Source organism: Amphiprion ocellaris, chromosome 15 (assembly GCF_022539595.1).
Source record: "Amphiprion ocellaris isolate individual 3 ecotype Okinawa chromosome 15, ASM2253959v1, whole genome shotgun sequence".
Lineage (NCBI taxonomy): Eukaryota > Metazoa > Chordata > Actinopteri > Pomacentridae > Amphiprion > Amphiprion ocellaris.
Window position 1 is genome coordinate 6,020,303 of NC_072780.1, and position 12,504 is coordinate 6,032,806.

At 38.3% G+C, this 12,504-nt stretch overlaps 1 protein-coding gene across 11 annotated transcripts in view; it reads left to right on the plus strand.

Annotated features, from left to right (window-relative positions):
* Positions 1-12,504, plus strand: part of LOC111567389 (focal adhesion kinase 1-like) — a 71,493-nt gene that overhangs the window by 32,907 nt on the left and 26,082 nt on the right. For 7 of the 11 annotated variants that reach the window (XM_055017898.1, XM_055017897.1, XM_055017895.1 and 4 more), the window contains 7 exons: positions 6,152-6,292; positions 6,544-6,621; positions 7,614-7,721; positions 8,589-8,706; positions 9,262-9,292; positions 11,111-11,175; positions 11,511-11,597. In XM_055017898.1, coding sequence (XP_054873873.1) covers positions 6,152-6,292; positions 6,544-6,621; positions 7,614-7,721; positions 8,589-8,706; positions 9,262-9,292; positions 11,111-11,175; positions 11,511-11,597 — 628 coding nt within the window. The remainder of the gene's footprint in view (positions 1-6,151; positions 6,293-6,543; positions 6,622-7,613; positions 7,722-8,588; positions 8,707-9,261; positions 9,293-11,110; positions 11,176-11,510; positions 11,598-12,504) is intronic. The other 4 variants (XM_055017894.1, XM_023268491.3, XM_023268493.3 and 1 more) reach the window with 1 other exon arrangement.

Consider the following 12,504-nt stretch of genomic DNA (forward strand, 5'->3'; position numbering starts at 1 on the left):
TGTTTTAGTTAACAGTTTTGGAGTAAAAGCAGTTGTTTGCCAACCTGTAAAGTACCTTGAGGAAGAAACACACAACTTTGGCCATCTATGAGAGAAAAATGGAGAGAAATCTTGAGAAGAATTGTTTTCAGAGGTGGAAAGTTGTAATTATTTTTTCACGTCTGCTGGCACTGAACATGTTTCGTGCTTTTGGGAAGTAAAGATAACAAGAGTGGAAGCAGATGATTAGTTATGTGGGGTTACATGCTCGCCATGTTGAAACATACATCTGAAAGATGACCCATTCTGCACGTTAACTCTCTATCAGAAAAGTGAAATGTCACTTCAAGTGAGTTTTTTCTGATTCTTCGAAACAATACATCATGGAAACACAGCTAGTGAAGAACTCCTTTTCTGCCAGTTTCACTCTTGATAAAGACGTCATAATTCCCTTTATGCAAGTAGCCTAGCACTTAGTGTAAATGGTGCTCAACTTAAGGGAGTATGTGAGTTCAGTAAAGCAGAGCAGATTCTGTTTTCTAGTCCCAGTTCTTTGTTTTCATTGTTGAAATGAGGAAGTTCTGCAGCAGATTTCAAATAGGCAGGTAATTCAGTCAGTTCAGGCAGTATGAAATGATAAGCAAAGTTTTTTTTAACATGTGTTTCATACTGATAGTTTTAATTAAACAATATTCATCAGATGAACTTACATATTTAGTAAAGTGAATCAATTTTAGAGTAGAACATTAGTATTTGGGCAGATTTTGGTCGTCTATGTGAAGGCTGGTGAGGGTGTTTGCATAATGAAGAGGGTCTGTCAGTGATAAATTTACGGCACGTGTTTATGGGGAGGATCTCAGTCTGTGTGTGTGTGGATGAGAAAGGCTTGATGACCCGAAAAGGTCTTGATGTCAGCAGGCGGGCAGACAGATGCTCAGCAGAGGGAGAGAGACTGTGTTTGTGCACGCTCGTGCATGCATGTTGTGTGTCTCCGCGACCCTCAGGTCATGTTTAAACCCACTTTCTCTTTCCAACAATGAGGAGGGAGGGGGAGGTGTTGATGTGCGTCTCCTTCTGGGCCACCTCCCTCTGTCTGTCAAGCTCTGTCAGCTGCCCACCTACCTACTTTAACTCCTCACTAACTCGCCTCTCATTTTGGCTCCTTTGACGCACAACAAAATTCCCTCCCATGAGGCCCGTTTTATTGAGCACACAGTGACACACATGTGCAGTCAAATATATATAAATTGCCAAATCTGACTTGATTGTGTGTGTAAGGAAAAGCTTTTTGAGATTATTTTCTTATATATGACACATGACAAAACTAAATAAGTAGAAGAGCTAGTTATTTACATTCGAATTGTGAGTTCCAGAGTTGAAATACTTGACGAATATACTTTAAATTATTCTTCAAGCAAAAAAACAAAAATCAAAAAAACATTCCTTCCAGCCTCTCAACTGTTAGCATGTGTTAAAATCAAGTTGCTTTCTTGGAGCGGTCTGCCAAACACGTGATGTGAAGACTTTTCACTTTTTCCCCATTTTGTAGACCACTCAGTTAGCTAAGAAAATGCTTTAATTCAATTAATATTGAAACTACTTGCCACCATAATGAGTTGTCTTTGCCTGTGTTAGAGTATTTTATATGCATAATTGAGCTGCGGCTCTTATTTATTTTCATCATCAATCACTTGTTTAGTCTAAAAATGTCAATAATAGTGGAAAAGGGTAATGAATTTCCTACATGAATGGCTATAATGTACCACAAATAAAAGCAAAGCAGCAAATCCACACATTTTAGAAGCTGCCATTGATGCGTCATGATTCATGGCTGAAATGATCGTTTTTATAAACAGTTTCAGATTAATTTCTTTTTCATTCAACTGCTTCTTCAGCTGCTATTACTGCACTTTTGCAAATGACTGATTGAAACGTTAAAATGAAACTCATGAGAATGAATGTTACCCACATGGACTCTATGAATTCAGAACTACAGTAGCACTGATTTGCTTTTAATTCAAAAACTAAAGCATTAAAACTCAACAAAACATCCAATACTGTTGAACATTTTACCACTTTACATATTTGCATCAGTTTTGTGGGATTCAAATGTGATCAGCTTTATATTATCACAGTTTAAGGCAGAATGTAATAAAGCTGTTATTTGTAGTAGTAGGCACAGTAGCTAATGTGTGTTTCATAGAGCAAGATGAAACATTTAATTAATTTTTACAGCTTGTGTCTGCCCAAGCTAAATTGCAATTTTGTATGCCTAAGCTGAACCTCAGAATAAAATAATTACTAAATCTTGTCAGGTCATCAGAGGAAGGATGCACATTACTTGGGAATGTTTAAATAGGAAAGATCAAGAAACAATCTGAAGACAAATTAAGGCTTCCTTCAAGAGAGACACTCTCTTCTACTAAAACTAAAGGCAGCACCTTCCACCGAGGTATATGATTCATTATCTCATTCTACATTTAATACAGAATAATAAGACTGTAATCTACAGAGTATGGAATGTGCTGGCAACTAATGGAAAGGTTTCTTTACTACAAATCATGATTTGTATGTCTGACATGGATCACATTCCAGACTACAAGTATCTACTTCTTCATTGAATGGCTTGAATGACTCACTAATTGCTGTGCCTCTAATGTGTGATTTCTTACAGTAAATTATCAGTTTAAACCAGTATAAACAGTCATGGTAGTGCAAAGCAAATGATGAGCTTCTACTGCGCTCTTTCTGTGGCACAGACACACACACACACACACACACACACACACACACACACACACACACACACACACACACACACACACACACACACACACACACGCACACACGCACACACACGGAGAGGCATGCACACGCACGCACACAGAGCACAGCTGTCATTTACGTTTCTGATGGTCACTCTGGTGAAAGAGAATGGTAGTCATTTAATGGGATTATTCTCCCTCAATGGACTCCACTCGCACACATGTACACACACACACACACACACACACACACACACACACACACACATACACACACACACACACACACAAACACACACATGCGCACAAGGCAGAGCAGATGGCTGTGGTAGTAAACAGTGACTGATGGGAGCTGTTGTAAAGAGCAGAGTCTGTTCATTCATATTGACCGGCAGGGCAGCAGGTTTAGTAAAACCGACCTTTGGTGGCTTTGGAGATCAAAGTTTCATCATCCAGCCACAGCTCCAGTCCAACAGCTTGTTTTCCTCGTCAGATAGAAAACAAATTGAAATACTGTGACACTTTATTAAATCAAGCATTATGATTTTGTTTCACGATAATTCAATGAAAGTTATTGTTACATGTGCAATACTGAGTATTGGGGAAAAAGATATCCTTTAAAACAAGCCTAAAAATATATTGTATTTACAGTGATCTGAGAACATAAACATCGATGTCTGACAATTTCAGTCCCCATTTAACATTGAGATCTTAAATAATAAAAAAATAAAGAGCAACAATAGTTTGTAAGTGTAATGTGTTATTTTTCATTACCTGGTCCACTAACTAGCCCTTTGAAAGTGTACATGTTCAAAAATAGCTGATTGCATTTTGCAGCATGAGTGATTGATGTCGCAGGAAACTAGAACAGCTATTATTCAACTGCAAATATGCAGCTGACTAGGGCTGCTAAAATTTAGACATAATGATTAAATTCTATTAGTCTGGACCGCAATCCGGATATATGACATTATCTAGATTAATTTTGTGAGGCATTAGTATGTTGTTATAAACAGCCAACATGAGCAGGAGCAGAGCTGAAACACGAACAAATACACACATTATTAGTTGCTTGCTTTGATGTGTCAACTGCAGTGAGAAAACGGACAGAAAACAGACAGCTGATAATTGCTAAAGATGGCCAAAAGAATTACACATCCGCTAATAATAAGTTTGCGTACAATTTATGCTCGCTGCAGACTGCAGTCAGTGAGCTGTTATAAACGTCCCGATGTTGAAGCTGTGATAGAAAACATATTGTTGTGAAACGTTAAACAACTTTTAGCCCAAAATGCTTTACCCCTGACACTGTACTTGCTTACATCACCCTGCAAAACAGCCACTAAGTGTGGAATATTTCAGACGAGTAGTTCTTGAGAAAAGCACAGAACACACACATACAGAGACTCCTGTCTTTATTGATAGATTGAATATTATATGTTTTTTTTCTCTTGTTTTGAAAAGAAGCCAGCTCAATAAAAGCAAATTTTATTGTCATTTTAGCATATTTTTTATGTGTATTAAGTTATTCAAGCTGGGCTATAATGTGTTTGTGTATCTTAGCATTGCACTGATTAGTGATGGATAACATTTCAGTGGCAACAAAGCAGCTTCTTGTTTCTTCCAATGTGTGGGAATTAGTAATACTTTCCAGGCATGAAAAGAAGTGAAATATGTCACTAATCATAGCCTGGGTGAAAAAGTAAGTGAACACAACCGTTAAATACGAATAGAGCTATTTTACTGAACTTAGCTATTCTGCAGTGTAAAAGCTGCTTAATGAACCCTGAACTAGAAATATAACCTCAGCTTCTACTAATGCAAATCACTGCCCAGCAAACCAAGAGTCATACTCCACACAACCATCTCTGTGTCCACGCTGGTGTGAGCGAATTAATTGTTTTTTGCAAAAGAAAAACACTTTATAAGCGCTGCGACCGATCAACAGAGTGTCATAACTGGTCAGCCTGTTGCTATGGCGACAGTCAGCATGCCGATGGGGACAGCGATAGCCACTTGCAGTACTTCCTCTCAGGAAGGGTGGACACTTCAGACTGACAATATCCCTGTGTGTTTGCATGTGTGTGCATGTGTGGAACTCTAGGAATTAAAACAGTGATCCTATCAGAAGCATGACGAGGACTCACTATATTCTGTAATCATGTAGAGAATAGTAAAAAACAGAATAAAGCCCTAAGTGTATTGTGACATCTGCTGAAATGACACACTTGTGGGGATTCACGATATATGTGGGAGTGTGTGTGTCGATTTCTCAATTCCTTTGAGCTTAACATGTAGACAGCTGGCAGCGGGGCTCAGTGATGCTACAGTGTAGTAAAGATATTACAGCTTTTATTTACAAATGCATCATAAAAATAGCAGTAGAAATAAATAGGGGCCCAACACAAAAGGTAACAGAAAAATATTGCGAACTTTAATCATTATATGAATGATTCTGTAGCACAGATGAATACATTATAAACGCTGTACATCTTCTGATCGTGACCTTTGGTGCTCATTAAGCCCACTTGAGATTGGTTTGTCAGTTGCCTCTGTCCAAAGTGGCATTTCCAGTCAATAACTCAATGAACTGATACTTTCTTTGGTCATGACTGTTAAACTGCTCATTTAAATTGTGCAGTTTGACCTTAATTTGCTGCACCAGACTACTGTAAATCCGTGTATTTTTTTTTTAAAGCTTGGTCCATAAGGAACTAAATCTCCCCTTAATCTTTATCTTAATCTATACAGGGAACTATTTATAGTCAGGGATTGTCCACACAGTATACAGTGTATTTTCAAACTATGTACTGAGTGTGTATGTGTGTTAAACTATACTAGCCTGTATATATGTATACAAATGCGTGTATATTGTCCACCTTTGTGTCTAGATTGATAAGCTATAGAGAGGATTGTACATGACAGAGTAATATTCCTAGATGGATTTTCTCTCCCATCTGTCTACTCTGTGGTGACATAACAGACCAAAAAAAAAAAATCTGGTCTGAAAGTGTGACTAAAATACCAGCAGGCAAAACACAACCCGCAGCACAGTTCACTCTGTATTAAAAATTGTATTAATATACAGTGAGACGCAAAATACTTTAAATGAACGACTCTTTGGTGTTTAATTGAGTAACTGGCAGTGTCAATGTGTCTTTGTTAAGATATTGATCTGAACTGTGAATGAAGCGCTGAGGTCAGATTGTTTGGAACCAGAGTGGACTATTAGTCAATCAATATCTTTTAGTGTCAGTCACTATGCACGCACACACAACTCCTATTCTATACCGCCTCCACTTTCTGCTCTCAGTTACAGATTTTCTGCTGCATCAGCTGGAAAACATCTTTAAACAGTCGGTTTTTATTGTAATTTTCTTCTCCCAATTCCATTTTTTTCTCTCCAGGCTAAAACTCTTCGTAAGTTGATTCAGCAGACCTTTAAGCAGGTAGCCAACTTCAACGATGAGCAGTGCATCCTGAAGTTCCTGGAGGTGCTTGCACCAATCTACCGCTACGACAAGGAGTGCTTCAAATGTGCCCTTGGGGTAGGTTTCTTCCATTCTTTCCTTTACTCCACTGTTCAGCCTTAAGTGTGTGTTGATGTGCTCTGGAAGCAGTTGTTAGCTGTGTTAGGTTGACCCCTTTTGGTGGCATCAGGTTTTGCATGTATCCAGCATGTGATGCCTTCTGCTCTTCCTTTCCTTTTCCTAATTTTCACTTTGTAAAGGTTCCTTCACCTAGCACTTTTTCTTTCACTCTCTTTGTCTTTTAACTTGCATTTTGTCCTCTCCAACAGTCCAGCTGGGTGATCCAGGTAGAGTTGGCTATCGGGCCAGAGGAAGGGATCAGTTACCTCACTGACAAGGGATCCACGGTGAGTTTTTATCACAAACGCGTTTTTTACATTTTTAAATTGCATTTGGTATCGCGGGTTTTTCGCTTTACCACAGGATTTTGCAGTATATACGTATTTATTATTGTGGCAAGCTGCGTTAAAGCAAAGTGCTGGAGGAATGATATCTGCCTTTTATTCACTCAGCAACTGGAAAATTCTTTTCTTTTGACACAAAGTGTCATGTTTTCTAGAAATATATTATTGAAAATGTGGCAGGAAATCATCAAACACACTTCACACTCACGGTCCTGACAACTTAACGCTTAACTAAACAAACTGGACTGACTAAACCACAAAAACACAATAAAACACAAACACTAATAACACTGCAACACTATCATAAACTACAATAATGACATTTAAACCCCAACACCCAGAACTCCCATGGTGCATTGCAGCACAACAGTTCAGTCATAGACCGGCTCTGCGATTGCTACATTATTTTAATTATTTTTGCGGTAAAATAAGCATTTTCTGCCCTTAAAAATTGAAAACAATCTAAAAAATATATGAAAAATCTGAATTAAAACATATTAAAAGAATATTTAATCAAAATAAAATGCGTAGTGTACAGTGCTGGGCTCTGATTGGCTCAGTGACTGTAGCATCAGTCTCCTCTGTCTCCAGTGTGTAGCAGCATTCAGCATCTGGCCTTGTTCATTTCACATAGACTGATCGCTGCACATAGTGTTTCTCTGCAGTGTGTGGGGAGCGTTTATAAAGCCTTAAAATATATATAAATGATAAAATAAATATGGTCACTGCTTTGTGGATTTTGGTCTATCACACGGGGGTCTGGAATGTAACCCCCACGATAGATGAGGGACCACTGAACTCTGTTGATCATGAGAGGTTTGACAACTGAGCTAATGTTATATAGTCATCCACGAACAAATGAATGACTGACAGAAACAGAATTAATGTGGTTACTTTGTTTAACTTTAAATCTTTGTGTGTGTCTCTTTTCCCAGCCCACCCATCTTGCAAACTTCAACCAAGTCCAGTCCATCCAGTACTCAGCGATGGAGGAGAAGGACAGGAAAGGCATGCTGCAGCTGAACGTAGCCGGAGCTGCTGAGGTACTCTATCTGACAAACCAATGAGCTTTAAGTCACCCCATGTCGTTTATATGTATGATAAAAAAGACAGCATAAAAAGAAAGCAGCCATCGCCCCTGTTATGTAATCTGAAAATTATTATTTAATTAATTTTCCTCAACCTGCTTCAGATGCAGAGTCAAGTTGTGAATTTATATCTTTTATCTTTTAGTTGTCGGGAAAAAATACCAATAGCTGTAGTTGATTAACCTTTTCTTGTACACAGTTTAAGCACAAGTGCTGAAAAAACATTGAAATGTGTTGTGTTCCAAGTATTTTTATTTACAAATCTGCAGAAGTTTAAGTTGGCTATGTAATACTGTGGCATGTTTATGCAGATTTTGGTGGAAAAATGTATGTCTTAAGGTCTTTTTATATTTGTTGACACAGTGAGAGGGAACTCGGAGTTGCTGCCACCGAAGTTATTTACTGCAAAAAGTTTTCCAAACTGTAGGCTTTAGAATTGTCGAACTGTGAAATACAACCAAGATTTCAAGGTTTACAAAGTTCTTCTTCTCTCCTCTAATGATGGTAAATTTTACCCATCTTGGCATGTGGCCATATTTGTCAGCCTTCTGTTTGCTTGACTGACATGGACCCAGAGCTGCACGAATAGTTTCCCTGAATACATTCAGCATCACGGTTTTTACTCACAAAGGAAGATTTTCGCACACTCTGATAAGAGTGCAATCTTTCTATTTTATTGTTACTGTTGTGTGTGAAAGAGCTGTTTTGTCTGACGTAAGGTGCAGCTGGAAACCTCCACGGGGTTGTTATGTGTGCGTCTTTTGAGATAATGGTTCTCTGTAACAAGTCTGCCACTGTGTGTGTGTGTGTGTTTGTGTGCAGCCTCTCACAGTTACGACAGCATCACTCACCATGGCGGAGAACTTGGCTGACTTGATTGACGGTTACTGCCGGCTCGTCTCCATGGAAACACACTCCTTTATCGTCAGAGTTCAGAAAGGTACAGTTTGAAGCTGTGGTTCCCTCTGTTCTGTCCAGTTCCTCAGGAAATATTGAAATTCAACTCTGTGTAGCCTCTTGAGTGTTTACATTTCTTTGTAGTAGCAAATGACTAGCAAATGTCTGTTTTCATCTGACAAAAAATATGAGGTCTAAATTTACCGTTTTGCATTTGAAAATGTGGAATTTTTCACCAAACAGCTTCAGGATTCATGTTAATGCCAATATTCTGTATTAAAGACAATTTAATGATTAACAGTAAGCAAAACAGTATTCTCCAAAGACTTCTAATGTGTTTCATTCACCTATTTTGACATTAATGGCATAGAGCTGTTTCTGTGCAGTTGCTTTTTATATAACAAAACACTATCAAAGTCCTATCAAATTTTCAGAGACATTAGAGTACAAAATATCAGGTACACTGTCAGTAGTGGAAGTGTTTCGAACTGCTTGTGAAGTTCCTGTTCTAATAATGTATAGTATCGTTCACTAGTGTGGCGAATCACATTTCATTGTTTTGATTTTTTTGATCACAATGTGTATTTTTGTCCTCTAGAGGGAGAGAGAGCACTGCCTTCCATCCCAAAGTAAGTACCTATCTCATTCTTGTTATACTAAAACTGCTGCACCGAACTGTAGAAACAATCTCATATCAGAGCTGTAAGTCCACAGATTAGCAATTTCTCCCACCGTAGTAGACAAAGATGCAGTGTTTGCTGTATGCGGTGGTTTATTTATGTCCTGTCACACAGGTCTGAAATGTCTGAGACTAAAATGACCTTTTGAAGTTGCTTGAATTTCTAAAAGTGAAGACTTTGCATGCTGCTAAGTCAAGAACTATATTTTTGGCCAGAATTAATGACAAACACTCATGAATCAGTCGACTCGTCCTCGATGTTAGAGTTCCATACAAAACACAAGGGTTAGAGTTATTCTTCTGTTTAAGAAGAACATTAAATCAGATGTATAAGCAGGGACTTCCAGGGAAGTATCAGTTTTAACAACCATATTTAGTTACAACTACTTTCTGGAATCTGCTGTTAGAATATTAACTGAGTAAAGGTTTTCTTGTTAGTGACTTTTTTATCAGGGAATCTTGTCAGTGTTTATACAGCATTAATCTGTCGGTTCTGCTTGTTGTAGTGGTTAAACAGCTAAAGGAACAAATTGCAGGTGATGCAAAATACAACAAAAATTAGTATTAAATGCATCTTTTGAACTGATGTTGGTAGATTCAATTTGGTGATTCCACTGTTGAGGGTAGAAGTACAGAAGCTGTAACATACAATATATACAGTATCATTATCATACTTGTGCCCACAGGTATTTAGCATAAAGTTTTCAACAACAAAGAGGACTTTTGGAGTTCAGGTCAGCTATAAGCCATAAAATAACTTGAGCTGTCAATCAGATTTTATTTTATGTGTTTTTGTGGTTATATGTAGGAATGTTATTTAAGTTTTGAACATTTTAGGGTTGATTTAATTCTGTGTTTGCTGTATGTTGTTAGTAGGAATGAGTGATTTAGTCATTGCATACCAGGTCAGCTAAGCATAAAAAATGTGAAATTTGTTTACAGGCAGCATAAAACTCATGACATCTGAAGAACAAAGTAATATCTACCTAATGTTTACTTAGGAGTAAAAAAATGTTTTAAGAGTTTCATATTTTTCATTTGATTAGCAGTAAATTACCTGGTTATCTCCTTTTGGATTTATGAGGAATTTATAGATTAAAAAAAGAGGACAAACATACTTTTTCCCCTAAATGAGCCTTTTAAGAGTTTCTGGCTCACAACAGGAGCTAACATGGAGTTCATTGTATTTGTTTAACTGTTTTAACCTGGACATTAGCGTATTCACATTTCACTGTCACTTGTTTAAATTCAAACAGTGTTGCTTTCTTTTGGTTATTTCAACTCAAATCTCCCTCTCCTTTTTTTCTTCCTCTCTCTCTCCCTCTCTCTCCCTCTCTCTCTCTCTCTCTGTGTCTCTGGTCAAATAAGGAGATAAGTTCAGGAGCCAAATATTTTCCACTTAGGGTTTTAAACACACTGCTATTCTCCTCCTCTTTCTCTCAGTCTCTTGCTCTGTTTGCTCACGTCTCCCTTCGCCTGTTGTGATTTGTAATGTAAAGATAGTAGTAGAGCTCAGCTGACACAGAAACAGAGACCACGGCAAAGGGACAGACATAATAAAAACCGTAAGGATTAGTTCACAGATGTCATAGCTGGGTTTTTTTCCATTTTAGAGAGCTGTGTGCACATGTGGAGAGCAGCTTCCTTCCACTGTTTATTCTTTTATGAGATCTCACTTTTAAGGGGGCATTCATTTAGTAGTCTTGCATTATTAGAGTGCCTTTAACTTATTGTGTAATGTTTTCTGCTTTCTCTCCCTCTTCTGTAGACTGTCTAATAATGAGAAAAAGTTAGAAGCAGTCAGGAGTGGAGTAAGAGCCATCTCTGTCTCAGGTAAGATTCAAAGTCATGCTCATTAACTCACAAATTGAACCGGTTTAGGAACAAGGTGAGCACAGTCTGACAGTTTACTGGGCTCCTGCTGTCTTTCCATTTCCTTCACCTCATCTGTTTCTTGTCTTGTCACTCTTTTTTCCCATCTCATCCCGTTTTCTCCGCTGTTTGGACTGCCTCTCCCTCTCTCTGGTCTCATCCTCTCTGTTCCTCCTTTCTTTTTGTTTACTTCCTCCCACCTTCTCTTTTCCTCTTTCTGCTATCACTCACTTCCATTCACTCTTGTGTTTTTTCTCTCACACTCTGGTCCTCTTCGCCCGCCTCTTTGGCTGAAGACCTAGTGACATCGACGCCTCCTAAGCCAACCAAGGCGCGGCGTTTCCTCCTCCCCTTTGTCTTCTGTTCCGATTCACCGCCCAATGGTATCCTTGACTCTTATTGGACAGTCAGTAGAGGAGCATATCCACAAAATTGTGATGTGGCGGAATAAAATTACTGATTTGATAATCATGGTCACTGGATAACTTTACGTCGCGTTAAAGACACATGGTGTAAAGAAAATCCTCAGCGGCAGTAACCCACAGTACTCGTGGACCGTGAATAAAATATTTAATTGCTTGTGGGTCTTTGAAGTGATGTTTTAGTTCCCTTGATGGAATTATAGTACTCATTTAGCCAAGAGTCAAAACATTGACTCAGTTTTGGCAGCTTTTGTTGGAATCACCAACATTTTTGGTGTAAAATGAAATAAACTTGCAAATTCAACACTTTTATCTGCTGCATCACAATCTGTCTTCTTTATAAGTATGCCCTTTCCTACTAAACTGTCTTGTCCTCACTACCTGGTTGCCTATTTGGCCTTGCACACTCATGATTTAACCACAATAACAGATTATTTGACACTGCATATTGCTCACAAAAAGACTTCTACACGAACAAAAAAAGGCTCTGGTAAAACTTGATCTTTATGTATGTTTTTGATGCATTATTAATAATTTTGTGAGAACAAGTGTTCAGTTTTGAGGCTACCCACTGCCAAAGGTTAGCTATTTTTCTTTCAGCCTGACTTTGGTTCAACAGAATGAAATGACTGGAAGTAGTCTGTACTGACACACAGAACAAAATGGTTCTGTCAGGTCTCAGTTCAGCACATGCCTCGCTGCTGAGGTCACATTTTAGGTTATTTTTGATCATTATTTGCAGCGGTTTGTGTCAGTTAATTCAAAGTGGCAGGGCTTAATTCGTAGCGAGGTGGCCAAGTGGTTAGAGAAGTCGGTCTTCCATGAAAAGAATCCAAAACCAAACTTATGCCTCGTTAAAGGGTTTTCA